This window comes from Leiobunum rupestre, chromosome 5, assembly GCF_980474605.1.
Source record: "Leiobunum rupestre chromosome 5, qqLeiRupe1.1.hap1, whole genome shotgun sequence".
Classification (NCBI taxonomy): domain Eukaryota; kingdom Metazoa; phylum Arthropoda; class Arachnida; order Opiliones; family Sclerosomatidae; genus Leiobunum; species Leiobunum rupestre.
In genome coordinates, this window is record NC_143388.1 from 15,762,864 (window position 1) to 15,788,223 (window position 25,360).

A 25,360-nucleotide genomic window follows, 5' to 3' on the forward strand; every position below is an offset into this window, starting at 1 on the left:
ATTGAACGCTTAGCATACGAGATATCAACTCATCCAGCCTACAAACCCATAAACTCTGGCAATCAAAAAAGCGGCCCGGGAAGATAAATTTAATTCGGTCCGCGCTAAGTTCTCGTCAATAAACAGTTCCTCAAAGTGGGTGGCATTCTTTCGCAGCCTCGAATAACCTAAATACCCAAAACGCCACGGCGGGTTTCCTAGAAGAACGCCCGCTAAGAAGTTAAGTCCGTAACACCAATTTTAGCATCTTGACGGCATGGCCGCGAATTTATGCGGGGTGCGAAACAATTTTTAATCTCTCCATCTTGTTACGGACACGTGACTAGTTTTTAAGGTCGTGGTGCTCGGCCACGTTTCGCGAAAAGCGAGAGAGAAAGAGCTTCATTTTTTTGTTTCTCTTCGAAGCATTGACCTAGTAAAGGAGCAGCCATCTTCGAGACAAATTCCTCCCCGAGAAAAATTATTCTTTTTTAATGTTTCGTTTCCTTCATTTCCTCAAACTCGTCGGCGTGTTTTCTCATTGATTTGGAAATAAACGTCGCCAGACAGATTTCCACAAAGACACGACAGGAAAGCCAATGGGTCGTCTTCCTTGTCTGTCTTTTCGTCTAATTGCCATAGAGTATCAGCACTTGACTATTTTGTTAACGTGATAACTAAGGCTAGGATTCTTCTAAGACGTTACAAATTTGGCAATACATTAATTGGTGTACTTTTCTTCGTTGTGTACTTTTTATTGTTATTCTGTAATGTACTTTTTGAAAAATGTTAATAAACTATTTACGCGTAGATAGGCGTCGATAAAATATTTTGCAAAAATCTTATAAAATAACATTGGGCAGATCACTCTGTGGATTATTTAGAACATCCTCGTATGATTAAATCATGATTAAATCTAATTAAAATTAAATCTGTAGATTTGACTTTATAAAAATTAAAAATAATTAAAGTATGATTATTTTTTTTATCTTGGTTGTTAAGACACCCCGTAACAGAATTACTTAAACCAGAAGTATATAATATTTACATGAATAAAACAAGGTTTTAATATAAGTAAATATCCCTACTGAGTACAATTTTTACATGCTGTACATTTTGAGCCAAGATACGGTGTACACATGTCTGGAAATTGTCTGCCATTTAACAGTGCCTCGATCCAAACCAACTAGGCTAATTCCCAAGCCCCAAGTCATCTAGTGACTTTTAATGCGGTTAATTCAGGTGGCTGGATTTTAATGTATAGGAGGCAGGGTTGCCAAAAATCTGATAGTCCTAGAGCCCATGACAAAATAAGCATGTGATAAGGTACACGATGGGTCAAGATATTTTTTAATTAGGTTAGTGATTTGTAACAAAGAACTGTTTGTCTTACGGGTCAAAGTGGGGGCTTTCCGGAAATACGAACCACGTGACGTCACTTCCGGTGACCTTGAAAATTGATATGACCTAATATTGGTATCATTCGATTGGTCTCAACGTGCTCTTACCAAATATCGCTAAATTAACTAAAAAAAGTAATTTTGTCTTAAACATGTAAATTTGGCAGGGGCTCGAAATTAGTTTTTTAGTCTTATACGCCTCTTGGTTCAGATTTGATCGTTAAATTAGCGATAATTGGTAAGAGCACGTTGAGACCAATCGAATGATACCAATATCAGGTCATATCAATTTTCAAGGTCACCGGAAGTGACGTCACGTGGTTCGTATTTCCGGAAAGCCCCCACTTAGACAAACAGTTCTTGGTTACAAATCACTAACCTAATTAAAACATATCTTGACCCATCGTGTACCTTATCACATGCTTATTTTGTCATAGGCTCTTGGACTATGATTTTTTGGGAAAAAAATAAATAAAAAAATTCGATTTATACGATAATTATCCAAGGGTTTCAAAAATTACAAATCGGCGCCTTTTTAACTGCGTTTATGCACGAAATATTCCGATGTGAACCGTCAAATTTCTATGCGGAGTACAACGATACTTTTGTTTCTCCATTTAAATAAAACTGATACTTTGAACTCTTATCCCTCACTCTGAAATGAAACTAATTACATAGCAAACAACTTAAAATTTGATCAAATTCAATTTGGATAGCTGTAAATATAAATACTGTTGTATATACTGCTTACAAGATGTAAGTATTGCTTTGAAATTAAACTCGTACTGCAAAAAACAGCTCAACATGTGTTGCCAACTAAAAGCAACAAACAGAGCACCACACACAAGGAGAACGCAACCCGTCAAAACTCGTGGATTTTCTTGTGTACATTTTTCATTGGCTAGACGCTTTAGCGCCTGCTGCCGTCGGAAGGGGAAAATTCGGAAATTGTCTTCCCCCCCGCCCGTAAAACGTTCAGCGTAAAGGCTCGTGACGCTCGTCCAATAAAATTCGTACACAACCCTCCGTTAGCGTGTTTAAAGGCTAGCTGCGTTCTCCTTGTGTTTGTTGCTCCTAGTGGCCAACATCATATAATTTTAAATTTTTTAATTTGATAATTATCATGATGTTTTCGAAACCCAAACTAAAAAAATACGCAAAATTGGGACGGAATCGCGACGGAAGAGAGAGTTGATTTGTTCAACTTTTTGCGCCGCAAAATATTGTACGTTTTCAGCCGGCCAATAGGCAGTCGGTCTCATACACCGTCGTTCTCCGTGATAATAATATGGCCGAATCAAAGAAAGCTCTGAATAGAAAAAAATTGGAACACTTTATAGAAAAATAAAGAACTACACTTGCCTTTTTGACAAAAAAAATCCTAATTATAAGGATACAATATATTCAAATAAACCATTTGGCAAGCCATTGGATCCACTTTTATCATAGGAGGTAAGCGCCTTCTACTCGTAGAATTTAGGCCTTGGCTTAAAGACTGCTAAATGTTTTTTGGACGCCATTATCAAATCATTTATTCTGGTTTGAAGTTTAGCATTTGAGATGGCGCCACGGTGGCCGAAAAAAAAACAAAATATGTTTTCAAGTGTGTGCCAAAACTGGAAACGTAAACAGAAACGCAACATAATTAAATTTTTGCGATGATTTATAATCACGATTTAATTTTTCTACAGATTTTATTTTGATCTTGATAATCAGTTAAGTGATCCGTCTTAAGTTTCCGCTCGCCGTCTCATCCGGCCGTTCCATTCGCGTAAGCAATAAAATAGTTCCCTTTCCAATAAATGTTGGCCGACATCGCGTAAGGCTCCGAAGTGAATTTCCACAAAATGAGGCTTGAATGGAAATGACAACGGTAACAAAGATTCTCGGTGGATCAGGTATATTGATCAACCCATCAACATCGCGGACATAAGCCGCTTTCATTAACATTACCATATACCATCATCTTCGGCTTAGGACGCAATCTGTGCCGAGTACGGCGTACAAAAGCGGACGCGCGCTCGCTTCCAGGGGGAGCTATACGCTCGACAGGGCTTTATTGATTCCGACGGTACTCGGAAAAGGAATACGGTATTAGGCTAAATTGACGGCATGGAGTGTAGCTCGCCATCTGCTCATATCGGGGAAGCGATTAGGTTACGAAATTCCCAACATTTGTAAGGCTGGTTTCCACCAGGACGAGAACGCAGCGACGCAAAAAATCAACATTCGCTCAAAAGTATATTATAAACTCGATTTTGGAAGGAAGTATGAAAGCTTAGTCAAAATCAAGTTAAAAGTGTTCCAACGTGGAACTATATTTCACTGTGGTGAACGAGTTCTTATTTTTAGAAAGCATTGTTATCATTTGCGATGGTCAATTGGTAGGTCACGGTTTAAAATCTCGACATTAACGACACTGAAAATTAACCATTTTCGTTTTTCTTATGTTCAGGGCCGGACTGGCTAGTAGTTGGCCCCACCGGCTATGTAATCGTGTGGGCGCCATTTCCTATTAATACAAAATTTATCCTCTTTGGCCCCCAATTTGAGTTGGCCCCGATCTGACTGGCGATCGCCGGTTAGCCGCCCGGGCCAGTCCGGGCCTGCTTATGTTCTTTAAAACTTTATTGTAATTATAATTCTCAACATTTTGACTTGATTTAAATTTATAATTTCCAGTTTCCTCCAGTTATAATTTTTCTTTCCATAAAAATGTGTCTAGTCTGTGGCTTTTTTTTGAGCAATGCGCAATTCCATCAGACAAGAATTTACGGTACGACTAGAATGGGCAACGGGAGATGTCGCCACTGTGTAAACAGAAAGTCAAAACTCTACAAAGACTATGCATTAGTTTCTAACCCTATCTTCAGTACTCTAACTACATAGTTTATAACGAACCTCTGTTGTTCGTGATTTCTGTTTTATAGACTTTTGATCAGGCCTAACACTTTTTTGCGTATACGCTAGCAGTAAGTAACTTCTCACTTCCCCTGTAGCACAAGGAAGCGATTTAGGGTCGGGCCTTGGTGGAAAAGTCGCTGGGAGATGTCATTGTCTTTATGAATTTATTTTTGTTTCATGTTGTCATAGGAAATATTATACTTGTATGTATATGATACGTGAACTAGAAATAAAACAGTCCTCTGTTGAAAATTCACTGTTACGTTTTATTTGTAATTCATGTTTTATATGATATTGAATCATTATTATAGTTAGTTTTGAGTCGGAAATACGCAATTTTATTTAGTCGGCCCGACGACTTTTTGGAGTCGGTTAACCATCACATTTATAGTCGGTATAGAGTCACGTTTTGAAAGGAAATACGCAATTTTATGCAGTCGCCTCGACTCCAATTTGCTACAGGGGTTCCGAAGGAGGTTATTATGAGCTTCTGTCATCGTGCACTTTTTAAAGGCCTAGGTTCACCCCTCTTTGCCAAAAAAGGGTTCAAACATCCTTTTTACTTCCCCCTCGAAGCCCCACCATTGATAGCGACTGGTCAGCTCGCTCTCCCGACCTCTCCATGTGGAAGGATTAAGTCCGGCATTGTTAGCGCTGTCAAAATTGTCAGCAGTTACAATGCCCTTGAGAACCGCGAAGTCAAATATCAATACGGGGATAGCGAAGGGAAAAGCAAAAAGATGTTTGAACCCTTTTTCGCCACTGGGGGATGAAATTATCTGAAACTAGGCCTTTAATTTCATACATCTAAACTTCCTATACGCGTTTTATCTCTGAGTAGATTTTCCTTTAACGATACAACGACGTCGTTATACGCAACGGAAGGAAACGAAACTTTTTTGTTCGGGATTTTTAACATAGCGGTCATACATGTCATACTTCCCCCGAAAGCGGTTGTTATTGACTTCTGGTTAAGCTAAATAATTTTTTTTGGGCGTCGACGCATCTAGTGAAAACGAGACTGCAGACTGAATTGAAAATGCGTGAATGGAAAGCGACCACTTGTTGCGAGGTCGGGCAGCAGCCAAAAGCATATTTTTGATCCCATATTTTCCCGGCGGGAAAAGTAGATTGTTTTTCACTTTACTCAAGATCGGACGAGACGAAATAAATAAACCGTGTTTTTGTTTTCTCCATCTTCCAAAACAACGCGAGCGCAGCTTGAGAGCGCGTGATTTCCTAACTAGGTTATAAAGACATTTCGCCTTAATGATAACTGCGAGAAACTAGCGCGCAAATGGAGACCAACGCGACACTTAGCGGAGGACGCCGTGAAAAGTTTCGATCGTCAGATAGAGTGGCCGCCTTTTGAAGGGCTGTCGCGAATCGTGTATAATTCACTTTTCCGGAAATCCGGTGTGGCTATTATTGTAATAGCGAACACGCGTTACAGTATTAATGGCAGTTCATAATTTAAAGGGAAATTAACGAATTAATTAATGTCCTAAAGGGTTGTTTCGGGTTGCGTTCCTGCTTTGTAATAAATATTGCAATACACATCGGTGTAATTTGAATATAAATATTAAATGACCCTTCTGGCAATGAAGGAATGTTAAACTATAAATATTTTGGTAGCTAAAGTGCAATTACGGGCCACCATGGCTGTTAAAGCTTAGATAAGGAATGTATATATGTATGCACTAGGAATGTCTAAGGAAGACTATAGTGGCCCTGATTATTCTCATAGAAACGGGCTGGGCTTACAGCTAGATTTTCTTCAGCGACTGCAGCCAGCCAATGATTTTGAAAATAACTACGGTAAGAGGGCATATAAATCTTCAGAGTGTATGTACATTTCATGTAGTTCAAACCCCGCCCATTTCACCCGTTTCTCCAGACGCATTTTCAACGGACCTTGTAGACGATCCTAGTGTAAACATTTATGGTTTCCTACTTAGATGCATATATTCTTCTTGTAAAGTTGAAAATTAAGCGTTAAAGTTATATTAAAACTTACATATCATTGTAAATTGTTTTTCTACTCATGTAAAAATAGTTTATCCGTAAATTATTTTTTTTTCTTACCATGTACCATTGCTATGTACATATAGATGATTAATTTTGGACACTCTAAAAATACATAGCGATTTGCAAGGTTGATTTCCAAATTTTTCGCCGAATTTTACTATGCAACAGCGAAAAATTTAATTCCCTTATAATTTAAGTTTTTACAGGTATTCCAAGTTTGTATAAACCCTGGCACCACTCGTAACTAACACAAGCTCTATCTTCCCATTGCACCGAATCCCATTCGACCGAATTCCGCCAATGTTTTTGATGAAATTAGCCCAGAGGCGGGTTTTGTATTTTTCTAATCGACCGACGCAATATTCACAATTGAGTGACCGCAAAAAAAAAATAGTTTTTATTTCTACTCCTTTTGATTTTTTATGGAAGCGTTTTAATATATTTTTAAGTCTGTTAGGTTAGGTTAGGTAACACTGCATGCTGTTCTGACAGATGCTGAAACGGATAAAACCGAATCCTATACCCGGAGAAGTGCGGGTTTTTCGGTCGAACGGGACAATCCCATTAGACCGAATCCTAAATCCACCAAAGTGTGGCTTTTTCGGTCGAATTGGATTGGGTTCGGTCGAATGGGATTCGGCGCAATGGAACAGATTCCTATTACTTGGGCCTACGGTGGTGCCTTGGGTATTAGCCCAAAAAAAGCAACTTGTTATAGATTCAAATTTGCACAAAATAAGATAATAAATTCAGAAGTAAACGCCAAAAGTAAACGCAACGTGTAAACTTTATAAAATGAAGTACATTATAAATGCGCAGATGTTGGAAATTCAATAAATAAATAACCATTGAGGCGATGGTATTTTGTGGGGGAAACAACATATATCGCAGTGTGTTTCAAACAATCGTACACATTGACAAAACCTCAAATTACATATTGACGTATAAATGTGGGGTTAAAAATAAACAACTTGAAAAAACTGTAACAATAAAAACACTATCAGAATAATCATAATCCATCTGAGCAAAAATGGTATCTACAATCGCGTACGGACAAAATGTGATAACACAAATAGATAGAGAGTGCCATTATAATATTAAGCTCTGTACATTTTACAGAATATTTATAAATTTATTGATATATATATTTATCCCGTGATAAACTCTACGACGTAACCAATGAGATTCTGACAAGGTAATTGGACAGGATAAATGCGGAATGGTCGCGTTTCTACAAGGTTTAAACGTATTTTTGTACTGTTTTCGAAGAGACTTTTCCGTAATTTCATGTATGGCCACATTTAATAATATTTAAATTTTGCATCGCGAAGACGTTGAATATAATAAATAGTAGGATAGGACGAAAAACGTTCAGATCTGGGCCATTGGTATGTCGTAGAAAATAAACTATAGATGACACACGAAACTTTTGTTGTCGTGACCGGCGTGAGTAAAACCTTGCGGAAACTGCGTGGAGCGTACCGCTTCCGGTATGCTCTCGTCGGACAAAGAGATGGACTCCATGGAAGGCTCCTTTTTGGCGTTTTTAATGTCTTTGGTCTCCTCCGTCTTGCCTCGGTTAAAAGACAAGTCCACGCTGGTTTCGAAACGTTTCAAAGCAGCCGGGAAAATGGACGCCACCGACAATTTGTGGATTCGACGGGCGTCGTTGTACCAGCGCTCCAAGTTGATGAATGGCGCTTCGTAGATCAGTGACATCGCGAAAGCCACGCCGTACGCCGAGAACAGATGGCCGAAAAAAAGCCACACCTTCACGGAAAGCATTCAAAACGTACATTAGAGCTCTCGTTTCCCTAACAGAGACCAATTTTACTTCCGTACAAAGTGTGAAATGTCCCCCAAAAAGGCCATAGCCGTATAAAGCAAACATTCCAACCCATAACCTTCCATGCGGATATGAACCCTAGAAAAACTACAAGCAAATGATCCACCAACCCATTATAAAGATATCAAAGGAGTAAGTAACCATCGTTGTTTACCATGAAACCGGAGTTTACTTACCAATTCCAAAAGGTTATACCCATCGAAACCAACACGCGGGTTTCTGTTCTGTCTATGTCTATTTACTACCGTTACGTTATGGACGTTAACTGAACAAGTACGTACAACATGGATCTCAAAGGCGCCAGAGTACTCACAAAGAAGTAATGTCCGAATGGTATCGTCGTCTTTAAGTTCGCCATAAAGCAGTACATCATGAGTGGATGCACGAGATAAGCCATGAACGTCAGTCGACTCAGAGGAACGAACGCTTTCCACGAGAGGAAAGTGTTTATGGCACCTGAAGCGCGAGGACCAGTATTGTAGTTGGGTGGTAACCAAACATTTCAAAAGTCATCGTACCTCCGTATCCTGTAGCGCAAGCTACCACCATCCAAGATATACCCAGCGCCCAAATGGTTCTGCAACTACCGGCGTATATGATTGTCTCCACCAGTTCCGGTACTCTTCCACTATTCCACCCCCAGACACCATAGATCAAGGCCATACAAGAGACGAATGAGATCACCCAACCCGATGCTTGCGTTGACTTATAACAAAATTAAAATACCAAACTTTACTATAAAGTACCAGAAAAGTACCTCGACTACTTCTAAATACATACAGTGGACATGATGGTGATATCTTTCCTTTTGTACAGAAAGAATCCGACAGCTAATCCAATGCAGTATGGTGATAAGTGGGTGTAAGGCTTGAAGAATATTAGATTGATGTAGTCGTCAATTCTACGAGATAGAATAAGTATTTCATTGAGTGTTAATTCGTGTTTGCGATTAAAGGGAACTGGAACGATAAAATTAAAACTACTTACATATAATTGGAAGAAGTGAAGAGTGGTACTGGTGGTTGACCATTCAGTACGGTCAAAATAACCACCGTCATTATTGATAAAATGACACTGAACATTACCAAAGCCAAACCCATCCTTGGACGCCTATAATGATATAATAAATAATAATCAGCAAGGCACCACCTTAGGCCTAAGTCATCAAGTGACTTTTAAAGCCTTTAAACAGGTGGCCGGGTTACAATGCGTAGGAGTGTGGTGGTAAGCTCTTCATGCCACGCGAGCCAACAGCTCCCTACACTAACTATTACCGTTAACCTCTAAATGTTTTTAAGGAAGGGGAAACTTGCAAACTTAACGCGGAAGGAGTAGTTCCGAGTTTTCACCCAATGCCACAAGCTGGGATCGAACCCGGCTCCTCTTGCTGCGAGGCGAAAGTGCTAACGAAACCCCCACCCCACAGGAAACATACGACATAAAAATTAAAAAATGGAAATTGGGTACACAACTGGCGTTGAGGGAAATGAAAAAGGTCGATTCTGTCTAGCCAATAACGAGTAGTTTTTGCTTGTCTAATCACTTATAAATGAACTTTTCAGAGAAATTTTCTAAGCAATAGCGAAAGTAGTCGAAATTCGCAGTCGTCTCTAAGCTCTAAAGCAAAAGATAAAGTAGTCTCTAACTTTGCAGAGAAAGGCGAATCTAACATTCTCGACAATAAAGAATAACGAGAAAACTAGCGAGCCATTAAAGAGAGGCGCCCCATTATTCAGTCTATCGCGAAGCAAACGCCGCGCGAAAAAATCTGAAAAATCCTTACTTGAAAAATAGCAGGACAAAGATTGGCGATATAAGGTAGAAAGTCATATCCGTGGACAAGTACCAACCGTAGGGAAGACACTGAAAGGAGGTGGAAGCAATTATAGATTTAGCCCGCCGGTGTCTTTGACGATAGGCTGTATATATGTGTATTGGCGCGACGGCCGAGCGACAAGAAGCAAAAATGGCCTCGTCGATTTGGAAAGCGCGACTTACGATTTCTTTTTCCTTCCAGAGATAACTGATGAATAGGAAGTTGGTCCACCATCGTTTTCGGCAGTTATTGACAAATGGATCGAGCGTATCGTTCCAAACGGGCCCACTACCAATCAAAGGACCCATCATCATCAGGCTAGTGACCATCATGAAGCTGGGGGCCGTCCTGCAACCAGCCCGGAGAGATTCGTACATTTATCAAAGAGGCGCGCGTGGTGTCAACTACCGAAACAAAGCTCTTTTCATTTTTTTACCTGATGTATCGATGAAAGTAGTATTTCAGCAAATTAAACTTTCCTTTGCTTTCTTCCAGATTCTTCAAAGCTGAATACGAAATTAGAATACCACTGCCAATAAAAAGTTCACTTAATTAGCCTACAGTTAAGTAATCAAACAACTATACTGGATCTGTTTGTTGAGGGGGTGGCGGGACCTTAACCTTATTCGCTAATTTCGTGTTACCAGAAGATTATAATATATCTTTTACGAGTGAAGTATATATTCATCTAGATCATTTTAGAGTTGTTAATTTTCCGGAAAAACAAAATGCGGAAAAATTTCCGAATTGCGGAAAATTACATTTATTGTTTTTTATATCTTTTTACCGATATAAAATGTCTAATAACAGTAAACATACTACAAAACATTAATAGTGTTACCTTTTTAATCAGTTTAAACTAGTCTAGAGGTTTAGTTTTACTTTTAGATTCGAAAAAATGAGGCGAAAATTCCGCTTTACTGGAATTTGCAAACAATATATTAGACTAATTATGGAATTAAAAATTTTTTACTTTTTTTGGAAAAATACGGAAAATGTTCCTCAAAAAAGGCTCGGTCATTTTCCGGAAAATTTTCCGACTTACAACATTAGATCATTTTATGGAAACATATACCTTCTCAGTTTCAACACAGATTCCGTTAAACGCGAATTTCAGGGCTCATAATTTACCATATCTATTATTATGCTTAGAGATGTTAAATGTAAAAATTTCACATCGGTGGGATATTTATACCATATTTTCCAGATGAAATAGTATTAAAAAATCATGACTACACTTTTTTTACTACTATAATAATAATAATCAGCTAAACTAATATTCAAGTCACCATCTAGGCCTAAGTTTAATGCCTTTAATTGAGCTCCCGACATCTACTATTACCGTTAACCTCAACCAGTATTTGTGGAAACGGGAAACCGAATGACTCTAAGAAAAACCCCTAACTTATCTTAACGATTTAATAATGTATGGATATGTACTTATTTCTAATTAATATTTTATCTACGTAATAGTTTTAGAAACTCGCTACTATATCCTACGCGAACGAATAACCTTATGAGGATTGGGAGATTAGCACTTTTCTCGTAAGAGATATCTTATATACTGGCAGTATTTTATAGCCATGCTGCAAACTGTATGTAACGTAATTTTTACGTAAACGTAGGTGGATAATAAACCTGAAGACATACGTAACTACGCCGCGGCGCTACGATCTACAGCGTCACTAATTCTATAAAGTACCTTGACATAAACCAAGGATGTATTTAGGCCCCTTTAAAAACATAGAACCAAGGCAATCAAAATTCTCACGCAGAGCCATCTGGAGGTTACAAAAGTAGGTTGTTTTTGTTAAAGCAACAGTCGGCTCGATCATTGTTATTAGAGATGGCAATGAATCTATCCGATTCTTCGAAAAATGACTTTTCTTGAAATGATCGTGGATTCGTGGTGCCATCTATTAATGGCAAAGGAAGCTAAGATTCAAAATAGCGTCGTCAGAGAACTATTGTAGAGTATTATAATTAGATAACTTATACTCTACTTAGTGGACTTTAACCTAAATTATATATGCCATGTAAAATATATTGATAAAAATTACTCTAATTTAAGTTATCGTCAAATTTACAAACGAGCCAATCAACGCGAGGGGTACTTTCATGTCCAGCCTTTTTTTTGTCAAAATATAGTGTAAGCATCTTGTTTTGCTTTCAACGCTAGTGACATCTGTTGCAAAAAGAGCTACTTCACGTCGAGCCGACACTTGCTTTTAGTTCAATTATTGAACGCCTAAATGTTACCGTTAAACGTTCTTAAGGACCTAAATACGTTCTTGAACAGACACAGTTTTGTGGACGAATTTAAAAATTAATTAAACAGTCTAAAGTAAACTAAAAAAATTAATAATAATAATAATAATAATAAACAAAACAGATGTCTACGTTAAAGTGGTTATTATAAATATTATTTCGTTTCTAAACGTTTTCGGTAGATGGCGGTATGGTTGTAAAATAAAGGAAACTTTTGCCGATACCGAATTTGGGTTAGAGATATAAATAAGGGCCAAACAGAGGCGGGAAATATGGAAGACACACAGCTCTAGGCAGTTATTGCAATTTTTTTTACCTGATGACGAAAAAAGAGTCGACGGAAAAAGAAGCGTTAAATATGGGCTGGAAAAAGAAGTCTTTCCTGGTGTCCTTGGCCTTGAATATACCGGCTAACAAAGAAAGAGATCACAATTCCAAGATTAAGCCGTTAGAGGTTGGATTTTAAAGCTTTTATTTATACTAGATGGCGCCAATTCACAATATTTTAATGGCAGAGAATAAAACTTCCTGATTCATTAAAAAACTATTTTGTAACGCTATTTTAAGCGATGTTAACTTAAATTGATTCGTAGATAATTTCAAATCGTGTCAGACTACTGGCGCCATCTGGCAAGAGTTCGGGTATTTAAAGATCTACCTCTTATGGCTTTTCTCATCTCACATTTAAAATGTGTTTAATTAATAATTTGTAATGCTTACATATTTGTAGGTAATGTCCGAAACTGTACGTATGTCCGAAAATGATCCACGTCATGCTGAAGAATCGAATGCCGTGAAGAGCGGACAATGAGGGATCCGTAATGGCGGTTGACAAAATTTTGCGTCCATTTGCGACAGCCGAAAAGGCGTCGATTAGTTTTCCCAGTTTAGCTGGAAAATTCGTTAATTAATACGCAACATTGAAAACTAAATCATTTTGTCTTTATAAAATGAAATAGCTGTTTTTTACAAAGTAATATTATAAAAGTACGTTAAATTTATTATTACTATTCTCGCTAGGGAAATATTCATTTACCTATATTGCGCCGTTTCTGCATACCGAACATGGCGCACGTTTTTTGCCGCCGAAATATTTTCCTTAAATGATCGGCGGCTTTTTCGACCGTTATTTTAAATTATCGACAAAGACTATTTTACATTATCAGGGGGAGTAATACACGCGGTAAATGTTCCACCCTAATGCGGTGTAAAATCCGCGTTTTGCGAATGTTAAGTTTTCTTATTTACTTATCTCTTAAGATATATTATTTACTTCTGGTATTAACAATAACTATTAGAGGGAAAAGTTCTACGGTTTTATGTGGTAAAGCCTAAAGGTCAAGATTAACTAAACCACTATCGAAGTTGCAAGGTAACAGACAGTTATAAAAATAAATTACGCAAAGAAATAGCTTAATTATACTAACAATGAAAGTAAAGGAATATTGATACGAGTCAACATTTTTGCCCAACTTGGTTTTTGAGCAACGTTTTCACGTACCACGAAAGATTACTAAGATTTCGTGCGCTAAACTCTTTAAAAAATAATTATGCTCCTACAAAATATGTCAATTTACATTAATAAAGGTATATTATATTAATATTACTACTTAATTTTGTGTATTCAAAAGTATCTCTAGGAATATTATTAGATTGAAATATTTGTTCCTTAGCCTCGGTCGTAAAAACATAATGAGAAAAGTGTGTGCTTGCGCAACACGTTGTTTAAAATGTTACAAAGCAACTCGGGTTGCAATCAGTGTTTTTCAACAAAGTTTGTCAAAAATGTCACACCAACAAAAAACTTTATTTGAAATAAATTATAGGTCAATGCTACAGAACTACTTTAAGGTATTACATCCTCTTGGAATGTATGAAGAAGACTATGGTAGCCCAGACTATTTTCATTGAAATGGGCGTGGTTTGCAACAAAGCTAAACTTGACATTAAGCCTTGTCTCGAATAGAAGTTCGCTTAAATTTTGTAATCTTTTTAAACCATTTAAATACGTGTTTTATGCGGAAGTAGATCAGTAGTAGATTATTTTTCTGGTAAGTGTCCATTTTCTGAGTGTTGCTTAGCGACGGCACCCAGTCAATGAATTTAATTAGGAGCACTTGAGCATTTTAAGAACTTGGTTTTTGTTGGCGATATTTTGGGCGTGAAGCTTAGCGGGAAAGCAGGAGAGCTAAAGTTATTGCATGGGTAGAGACCGTAACTCATTTTAAGAGGTGAAGGATATTATTCTGTTTGTTGGTGGATAATTTTGTTAGCAAAGGCATTTGGAGGAACATGAAATGGAACAGTTGTTGTTGTGGTGTGGTATATTATTACTATTATTATTATTATTATTATTTATTATTATATGCAAAATTTGTTAGTATCCATGGTTAAAATTGTAATTATGGTAATTTAAAATAGATGAATTACATGGCGAAAGGTCCTATGATTTTAAAACAACCTTAATAAAGGTTTTCAATTTTTAAAAATGCCGCCATGTGTGATTGTTGTATCGTGCAGTTCGAAGTTGTAGAGAAAATTAATACTATGCGAAAGTTACGATTAAAACATATTTATTTACAAAAAAGGAGGAACTATGCATTTAGATTACATCGCCAGAAGTGATTTAGGGTTGCTGTACTTTTCTTTATATACCATTCATTTGGGGAATAAAAACGAACTTTATACATTGATAAAAAAAATGAAAAGATAAAGACGTCGACACGTCAGTGATTCTTCTATTTTAAATTACCATAATGATTATTAATTATTAATAAAATACCATAGTCAGGATAGCCACAATAACTCAATGATTATTTTGTAATGTAGTGTTTAATAGCTGTAGCAAACGTTCGCTCACTTAGATGATATCATGGTAAAACTATTGACGGACTTACGGCCTATATTAAATGTTAATATTAAATACGAAATCTTAGTGCTTGGAAATGGTACTAGGGTCAGTCAAAGCTGCCTGGAGGATAAATGAAAACTAAAAACCCGTTACGTAAAAATTGCGCCCCACTCCCAAATATATGGGTCCTCCAGCTATTTTCTGTGTGAAAGGGGTTTCATTAAACAAAAAAATTAAAGAAAGCTGTGATTAAATGCCTTTCAAAACTAGTGCTGGCCCCAACTTAACATACTGTCACTAATAAAAGATCCCTCGTCTGACTCCCAGCCATTTACAGAAGGAATTTTTAATTAACTTAATTGGACTTAATATAAAGGACCCAGAAATTTACAAAGCTAGTACATATTCCAATTAACATAGTTATTACAAAAATATGGGTTTTTTCCCCAAGAAGTTACATTAGGTTGCTGTGATATGTATGAGCCCCTAAGAAAATTACTTGATTCTATGTACAAATTTGAATCCACCTGGATTCAATACATTTCCAATTTCAATCCAAATCTGTTTAGATCAAATAATTTTGAATAAAAGTGGAATTTCGAATATTGTTATTGGATCAAATATAACACCTATTGGATTGTCATTTTCAATTAAAATCGAATTTGAATTGCCCAAATTTGGATGTAAATTGGAGTAAAATTTGATCCACCATTTGTGTAAGGGAAGAATCTTAAATGGCCTTCAACAAGTGCAACGAAAGAAAATTGAGAGAGAGAGGGGAATATAAACTTCATCTATGGATGTATTAGGGCTAATCATTTCCGGTAATATTAAGCTTTGTCTTTTGGAGGATTATAGTGAAGAAGCAATAGTTTCAATTCCTCTACTATATTTTACTGCGCACGACTTGCCAAGTTAAGTTTTGTCGTGTCTTCTGCGTGTGTAAAATTTGTTGAATGTATAACAATGTTTAATAATTTTCCAATTAAAACAATACGGCGAATGTTACCGTGATAATTTTCAATTAAATAGATTAATTCAATTTAAAGGTATAATTTCTTCGTGTTAATTTCCATTTTAAAAACGTAAAGTTTAAATTAGGCTTTTCATGTACATGTACTTGAAACTAAGCAGTAAAGATAAAAAGATAAAATTTTCAGATTATCTTTACTCGGTGCTATTAAGATAAGAACAACTCTAATGTCTTTTTCTAAGACCCTACTCTATTATTAAATTCTCATTATCAGCTTTAAATTAATTTAAAGAATACAACTTGTAGTTGTAATTAAAAAACGTCTACAAATTAGAGGTTAATAAATTAAACTGGAGGTTGCTGTTTCAGATAATTTAACTTAGCTCTTGCAACAGTTTAAGAATACTATGCCTAGTTTTAACGAAAAAATATTCGCCAAGGGTGCAAAATTAATTTTGTATATAATGGAAAATGAGAACAAGACTGACTTTTTTCGACTGGTTTCTCCTTCTCAGGCTTTGGTGATTTCTGGAACGATTTGATCAAGCGGGGAATTCCGTCGATTAGTGTGGCCAAAATCGTCAGCGTCATCAAAGGGAAGACGTAGGAGCTAAGAATTGATAGAACATAAATCAGGTAAGCGCCAGACAATGATTACGCAAGCACTGCCAGCGGCGGCGATCGGAAAATATTTCTGTGGGGGCCCGGGCCATTATTTTTTCATCCAAGAATGAATATACTTAAAACTGAAGCAAGAAAATGTACAGCTCTAAATTCCTATATATTTTTAAAAGTGTTCTTTATAATATCTCATCCGGCATGGATTAAATTGATAATAAAAGTTAAGTCGAGATCTTTAGAAACATATCTGTGTACATGGCTAGATAATTAAGCCCTTCTTGGCCACATGCTTAACGAAGGTATTTTAGGTAAAATAGGTTACATGACGGGGCGATTTTCTGTTTGGACGAATCTATCGAAATCTATTTTACGGTTATATCATCTTAACGCTACTCGCATTTGCAATCTCAAAATAGCTTCTGTAAAAAGACTGAATTCGGACCCAAATAAAGGCAGTGATATTATAAATTTTACCCTGGTTGCTATTTTTCCTCAATTTAATTTATGTGGGGGCTCTGCCCTCGTTTGGATTTCCCTGTGGGGGCTCGAGCCCCAGAGCCCCCACGGGATCGCCGTCACTGAGCACCGTAACCTTACCCAACAATGTAGTGATGGGTCTCGGGAGTAAGCTTGGTTTTCCTGACCTCGCACCATTTCGTTTTCACCATCACTTCGAACTTTTTAGAAACTAGAACGACGAAAATCATTAAGTCAAAATGCCCCAAGAGGACACGACGTTGACTCCAGTTTACTTTCGTCCGTGACGGATCGGATATCTTGCAAGGAACAAGTGGACGGAATACAAATTCCCACTCGAACGTGGATGTTGTTTAGAAACCTGACCGGATTCATCCGCTTCAGGTCCACCTACAAAAACGGTTTGTGTCAAAAAACTAGACTACCAGGTTGTCTCTAGTGCCACGGCACTTTTGCGAACGAATATCAGTTCTAACGTGTTGCATCTAATGGCTATTATTGAACGTCCATATTAATCAATGGATTTCCTATTTTGGCCGCCAGGTTTAACAGAAGATTGGGGTGATTGGCGCTAGTTACGTTAAAAACAAGTCGTAGTGCCTGTTGCCCGACGATATTTGAATTTCTATACGTCAATCATAGAAACACATAAATATGTTTACATTTCAAGAGCCCTGATTAAAGTACGTCATTGTTTTTCATACTATCGTAGGTTCCCATATACTAGCATGTTATAAACTTTAACCTTGAATCTCTCAGATCCCAAAACGAAATAAAAAATTTGGAAATTGACAGACACATATTGTCGGTAGATCTAGTTACGGTCAAAATTTTATTCTAAATGGCTTACGATTATCGTAAGTAACATAATAAGATAAGTATGATAATTAAGAAAGATTACCAGATAATTAATTTTTGGAGTTATGGAGCAATCAAGATTTACTACTAACAAAGATGATAATATATTACTTAGTTCGGTTGCGAGTTCAAGTTGGAGCTGGACGAAAGTCGTGGTGTCGCAAAAGATTCGATCAGAAAATAAGCATTATAGCAATATAAAGTTTCATACTTATGGTTATTATGTTACTTTTGTTTTTTACTATGTCTGCGACCTTGACTTATGTTTTACTATGCCACTGACATTCACTTGGGCTTCTAATGTGCCTACGACCTTCACTCTTGTTTTTACTGTGCCTACGACCTTGACTTAAGCTTCTATTGTGCCTACGACCTTGACTTAAGCTTCTATTGTGCCTACGACCTTGACTTAAGCTTCTATTGTGCCTACGACTTGGACTAAGGCTTCTTTTGTGCCTACGACTTTGACCTATGCTTTAACTATGCCTACGACCTTGACTTATATTTTTACTGTGCCTACAACTTTGAACTATGCTTCTACTATGCCTACGACCTTGACAGGAATCCATACCTCTACTTGGAATGCTTATCCTGCCGTATCGCGTATGGTAATATCACTCTGACGGCGTTGACCCCGCCTACGAGATAAAAAATCCCCTCTGCGCGCGCTCCCCTCTCACGTTGTTGTTTGTTAACTTAACATAGTGACGTCAAAAAAAACCGTCAGCCACATCGAGACGAAAATCTGCCACGATAAACATTCCAAGTAGAGGTATGAATTCCTGCCTTGACTTATGCTTTTACTGTGCCTACGACCTTCACTTAAGCTCCTATTGTGCCTACGACTTTGACCTATGCTTTTACTACGCCTACGACCTTCACTTATGCCTCTACTGTGTCTACGACCTTGACTTATGCTTCTACAGAGAATACGACCTTCACTTGTGCCTCTACTGTGTCTACGAACTTGACTTATGCTTCTACAGAGAATACGACCTTGACAATCATTTCTCTTCGATGGTCAAAAATACCTGGACAACTCCAGCCGCTCCAGTAAAGGTGCGAACCAAGTGGGTCAATTTATCACGGTCCTCTTCGCCCACTGGGTAAGGTCGGACGTCCACGGCGCAGTACTGTCCTTCAAAATTGTTGCCATCCGGATTGACAGTACCTCTGGGTGCGCCAATTACTTGGTCCAGGCACTGGTCGAAGTCGCCGAACGAGGCCCTCGTTCCTCTTAAGAGACCAAGAGGAATTTTACCGCTTGCGTCCAGCACTGAAATAAACAAACTAGAATTTAGATCAAATTTGTGATAAATACTATTGATACTATACTAGAGTATGTATCCTATACATCTAATTCTGATGGTGGGCGTTAACCTATGAAAAGCTTAAATTAAATACAGAGATGAAAAACATTTTTTTAATAAAATTTCAAAATAAATATTTTTACGAAGCCATCTGTTTTGTTGCATCGAAATTAAAACTACACTTTGATCTTAGCGAAACCATGAAAAGCTTGTAACTTAATTAAATAAAGAAATGAAAAATATTTATTTGAATTAAATTTCCAAATAGCTATTTTTAAAGTGTTGGTTGCACGAAATTTTAGCTATGGCTAATTAATGGTTCATTAGAAAGAGCAAACATTTTTTAGCAAGTACAGAAAATTTCATCAAAATCGGTTAAGTGGTCTTTTAATTATTATAAAAAGAAGTCGAAATGGTGGAAGTCGAGTTTTTCGGCGAATTTCCAGACTTCTCGGCACCCATGACGTCAGAAAATGCGAAGCGTATCATTGGCTAATTGTCTGTAATACATTTCTTTACATCTGGGATTAAAAGCAGGTTGATTTAACACCCAGGAAAAAGTCCTACGCAGTAGTAATTGAAATAGGCATACACAAGCCTACGTAGTAGAAAAACGATATGAAACCGAAGGCTCCTTGTAAATTCTTCTTAAAACGTCGGGACGCGCGCGCCGTGTAGCGCGCTCGTAAAAAAAATTATTTCGATAATAAGCCTAATATTATGATTAAAAACCTCTGGTTTGAAAACTTCTACAAGTAAACAGAATCCCTCCACTTCAGTTCCTTCTATTTTAGGAATAAAACTACAGCTTTGATTGCCCCAAATTGCCCGTGCTACGGAGGAGAAAATTCGGCGAAAATTTCAGGATTTTGGGGAGCGAAAAAGGTCAGTTTCGGACTCAAAGTTAATACACTTAGGCTTGGAAATTTGTTTCGACAATGACATTTTTGGAAAGAGAACGTCCTGGGCTTCAAAACAAGCCCGCATTCATTCGTTTTTATTACTATCGATTTTTCGTGCAACCAACACTTTAAGTAGTCATATTTTTGTTCCTGTGATACTATATTTTGTATCTCTTTAAAATTAGAGCTCGGCGGAACAGATAAATTAACCACCAAATTTTCGAATTTTAATAAAAATTTCGTTTAACTGTTTATTTACGGATATTATTCGCTGTTGTAAAACGATTTAATATGCCCAAAATTACTTTTAATTCGGATAATTTTCGGTTATGGATAATAACAAATAAAACGGATATTTCTTATCCAAACGACAACCTCTATTTATAATGAAACAACGGTCGTTTCGAAACTAGTCGGATCAATAGGCGAATCAATAAATGCCGCTCTCTTTTTCTAACCTCACCTACGCGCATGCGTGAGTCACTGAATAAAATAGTCACGTGTTTACGTTAGTTTAATTAAACGAATCCTTCTATATTGAAATATTAAGCAGCAAGCTTCAAAATATAACGTTCTTACAAGTATGCCTTAGCTCTCTGAATTACTTCTTTCAGGGAAATCACTGAACAGGTTTTATTTAATCGTCTATTTTATATTTTCAAAACGTCTTTAATTTAATAAAAAAAAATGTATTCATACAAATAATTATAGTGAATTATTTTAACTTTAATGACGAAGAAACTTATAGTAAAATTAAATAAAGATATACAAATAATAGTCTTTTTCGAATTAAAATTATATTTCAAAATCATTATTTTTAAGAAGTAATCTACTTGGTTGCAATGAAAAGATACTACACTTTGATCTTAGCCAAGCGACAAGGAAGCCAATTAAAGCAACAGTCAACTCTATCATTGCCACCTGTATTATGATAAGGCCCTTGTTATTAGAGATGGCATGAACTTATCCGATTCTTAAAAAAAACGACTTTACTGGAGATCGTGGTGCCATCTATTAATGGCAAAGGAAGCTAAAATTCAAAATAGCGAAACGATAACGTCGTCAGAGAACCATTATTAAGTATTATAATTAGATAACTTATACTCTACTTAGTGGACTTCAACCTAAATTATATATCTCATAAAATATATTTTGCAAAAAATTAAAAATATATTTTGCAAAAAATTAAAAATATATTTTGCAAAAAATTAAAAATATATTTTGCAAAAAATTAAAAATATATTTTGCAAAAAATTAAAAATATATTTTGCAAAAAATTACTATAATTTAAGTTATCGTCAAATTTACAAACGAGCTAATCAACGCGAGGGGTACTTTTATGTCCCGCCTTTTGGGTCAAAATGTAGCGTAAGAATCTTATTTTGATTTCCACGCTAGCGACGTCTGTTGAAAAAAGAGCTACTTCACGTCGAGCCGAAACTTTCTTTAAATTGAAAAATATTTTGTACAAAGTCGTCTATTTTGTAGATAGGTACATATAAATGTTTTAACCATACATTAAAGAATGGTAAATCGATGGACTTGTGGTTAAAATTTCCACCATTTTGGAGTCACCAAAAAATCGAGGCTACTAATAGTCCTCGATCGTTACGCAGAGCCAATTAATGTCATAAAAACAGTTAAAATTTCGTAATCGGAAAGATACAAAAATATCGAAAATAAATCTTAACATTAAATAAACAAAAAATTGTTAAGTAATAACCTTCTTTAAACGGCTTGCATAAATACAATTACATTAGCGTGTTTTAAATATTAGAATAATACTTCGTCATAAATATAACTACTTAAGAAACCTTGTTCAAAAACACACCCGTCATTTTCCTTGACTTTATATAAGAGCGTGAAGGTCACCAGACTAGTCTCTTCATCGAAAACCGGGAAGTGGGTGTAGTCTACGATAATAATATCCACCCTAAATTGCGGAATAAATTAAGTGGTAATGGTAGCAGCCCCAACTATGACGTAAGCTGAATTTCAAATAATCTGTTCAGATCTGCATTTTCTTTTTCTTTTTCCTAGTTCGACAAGGAGAACTTCCACCCAAAATATTTTCTTCCAAAATTAAATATTTTGAAGGTTAATTACCATCACGTGGACCTACAAAGTGTAACGGAGTACTTAAATTTAGTGTACCATCCATCACCAAACGTCGTCAACCTTGTAACCTTTTCTGTCGGAAAAACTAGAACTGAACGACTTACATAATTTTCAAGGTTTGAGTATATTATGTAAAAAATTAATAATGTAAATAAACTTTAACGTTAAGACCTTTGTACCAAGTGGGTAGAAAACGGATTTCGTGTTACAAAAAATTTACGGTCCATTTTTATGTCTTTTTTCATTAGTAATTTTACTTAACTAATATTTTACGACACTGACACTCATGAAGGTGTTACACAAGGAAATTTCGTTAATAGTGCGAACTGCCGCGCGCCTAGCGGATTTTTAAGAAAGTGATGAACACGTGCAATTATTTTCATTTAAATGTTAAAGGAATTTCGTCGGCATGAGCAAGGCCTAATTATCTAGTTAGAGATCCATTTTTAAAATAGTTTTATTTTCTAGAATTAAATATTGAATAATTTCAAGTAATTTATTCCTGAACAATAAACTGAAAAGGTAAAATAAATTTTTCTCACATTTTGGAATTTTGTTGTAAAACGTGTATTCTTTCTAGTTCTTTTACTTACGTTTTCAAAACTAAATAATACCTTACGTGAATCACATCTGATTTCTAAAACACGTGCTAATAAGGCAGCGTTTGATTTTAGCTTACTATAACACCCATGTGGGCATCAAAAAGTTTGACTCGCCACGTAAAACGATGGTAACACCATATGCACCATTCACATCGCGAACGAGTCAGCGGTATACACATCAAATACAATGACCTAATAGTAGTCATGGCGACCGCAAAGGCAGACTAGTTCCAAATACAGAAATTTTGTTATTTTATATTTATGCAGAATCTAATTAACACTACGTAAAAGTCGACAGAAAAATTTAATTTAAATAGTTAAATTAAATTAATATTATAATTTCGTCATGCAAATTCATTACTTATACAAATATCAGAGTCCCTTTAAAAAGTAAATTATTTATTTGCAATTAAGCGAATGGAAATAACTAATGTTTTTGTAAGAGAAGTGCTTAAGATTATCCTTTCTCGAAACTATTGAAATAGGAACAGTCGTTGCTGAGTGGTAAAATTTCAAGGTACAATTCGAATTCCATAAAAATAGTTGCTCTATTAACTCAAATGTGGCAATCAGCGGCGCTACTGAATCATAACAGCCTTTCGGCGCGTAGATGTCAAAAACTGTCAATTTTAAAATATTTTTCATAAATTTTACAAACTAAACCATTATTTCAATTCATTACTTCATTCCAAAAAGCTGTATTCCTTGAAGAGAAAAATGGTTTTTATTTTTACAAAATTCATTTTTTTCCACAGCGCTACTAATTCGGAAACGTAGGAGCTACATCGGCTAACCCTGACCCTACCATTAAAATAAGAATGGTTTACTTTGAAAGCCAGACTTTAACGGATAAAAGTAGCGACACCCAAGTACCACTACATAAGTTACCAGTTGACTGAACTGCCTTCGCGCAAGAGCTTATAACGCAATTCGAGAAATTGGAAATTACGAAACGGCTAAAGGACGAATTATTAATTGGGATAAAACAGGTTTGAGGATTCCAAAGTTTCTGCGTGTATAAATATTTCTGAACGCTGTACTGGGATTGTGAATTTCGTACGTAAATCTTAAGATAACTGCGTGTAAAGTGCTTGTAAAAATTTTACGTCAAATTCTTGATTGAGGGCACTGTAAAAAAAAAGTTAAACTCCGTGTCTGGAAGAAGACCAAGTTCAAAGCGTTAACGTTTTAACTAAACAAAGAATTTATCACGTACCTCCTTTTCAGGGGTACTCGAGAAAAATGTTCACGGTTAATACCTCGATATTTGGTGAATCTTATATTTATATTAATTTTGATTTTGATCTATTGGGGAAGATCGAGGAAATTTCGTTGTACTATAATTCGATTTCTTAAAAACGTGCAAGGAAAAGAAATAACACGTTATTTAAATTTATATTTATATTTTTCAATTTCGTAATATAGCAAGACGTATCCGAGATTTGGGAGACTTAACTAAATTACTCATTTCAAGGAAGTGTTTTCAGAAATGCGGGAATTATTTGAATTCAACTTGGCAAACTATATACTCATAGAATACAAATACGTTTTACAAGGTGTGAAGTGAAGTTGAGCAAATGGTAAAAGATGTTAAGAACGAAAATTACTTGTTGCGTCGAGCGTATCAGGTTATTTCAACGCATTTATTAAGCATTTACGACTTATTTCTCTACGGGTGTTAGGTTACTAAATGTCTTGGAAAAACTTGAAATCCTCGAAGTTATATCTAAACGTTTATGATTCTTCACCCAAACCAACTTTACGTGGTCTTTATCTCTCTACTAGATAAATTTATGAAATACCAAAATTCCTTTTTGTAAAATTTTAATGAAAATAAAAAAATTGTCTAAGACTAAAATTTTAAATATGTCCAAGGTCGTTAATAGTATGATATAGTTTATTATAATTACAACATATTAATTTTTATCCTATTGGAAATACCACAAGTCTGAAATTACTTAGCATACAAAGGAAATATTTATTGATATTCGTTTTTCTATTTTCCAAATTTTTTTGTTGTATATTACACTCATGCTCCATTCTCCAACAACATGTAAAAAATTATTTCACTGGAAATATTCAATAAAATATTACTTATGTGGATATTAACGTTTCTGTATAGAAAGGCAGAATGTTTGGACCAATTTTTCATGAGCCAGGGAGTTTCCAAAAATGATTCTCTGGCAAACCTGCCAACCTAGCTGTCTTGATAAATAGTTGATTTTTGATCAAACTCCTATTCATTCAACGGTTATTGTTTTATACAAACCAATACAATTAGTTAATTAACTATATCTCATTAATTTTTTAAATATACCATCTTCACGTAGGCTACCTTAGCTTTATTTTGAAAGTCGACTTTATGAGTGACGCTTCAGAAAATACCAATCAAATAGAAATAAGCAAA

General features: G+C 36.0%; 1 protein-coding gene across 1 annotated transcript in view; it reads right to left on the reverse strand.

The window, feature by feature from the left end:
- Positions 1-7,080: 7,080 nt before the first annotated feature.
- LOC149943636 (nose resistant to fluoxetine protein 6-like) overlaps positions 7,081-25,360 on the reverse strand; it is a 28,569-nt gene continuing 10,289 nt past the window's right edge. Inside the window, exons 3-16 of the mRNA XM_090175625.1 lie at positions 19,053-19,297; positions 17,439-17,553; positions 17,284-17,374; positions 16,554-16,675; positions 12,962-13,132; positions 12,558-12,651; positions 10,410-10,502; positions 10,156-10,321; positions 9,941-10,020; positions 9,145-9,267; positions 8,938-9,058; positions 8,676-8,862; positions 8,471-8,613; positions 7,081-8,081 (exon numbers count right to left, since the gene is read on the reverse strand). Coding sequence (XP_090031751.1) covers positions 7,719-8,081; positions 8,471-8,613; positions 8,676-8,862; positions 8,938-9,058; positions 9,145-9,267; positions 9,941-10,020; positions 10,156-10,321; positions 10,410-10,502; positions 12,558-12,651; positions 12,962-13,132; positions 16,554-16,675; positions 17,284-17,374; positions 17,439-17,553; positions 19,053-19,297 — 2,114 coding nt within the window. The 3' untranslated portion in view covers positions 7,081-7,718. The remainder of the gene's footprint in view (positions 8,082-8,470; positions 8,614-8,675; positions 8,863-8,937; positions 9,059-9,144; positions 9,268-9,940; positions 10,021-10,155; positions 10,322-10,409; positions 10,503-12,557; positions 12,652-12,961; positions 13,133-16,553; positions 16,676-17,283; positions 17,375-17,438; positions 17,554-19,052; positions 19,298-25,360) is intronic.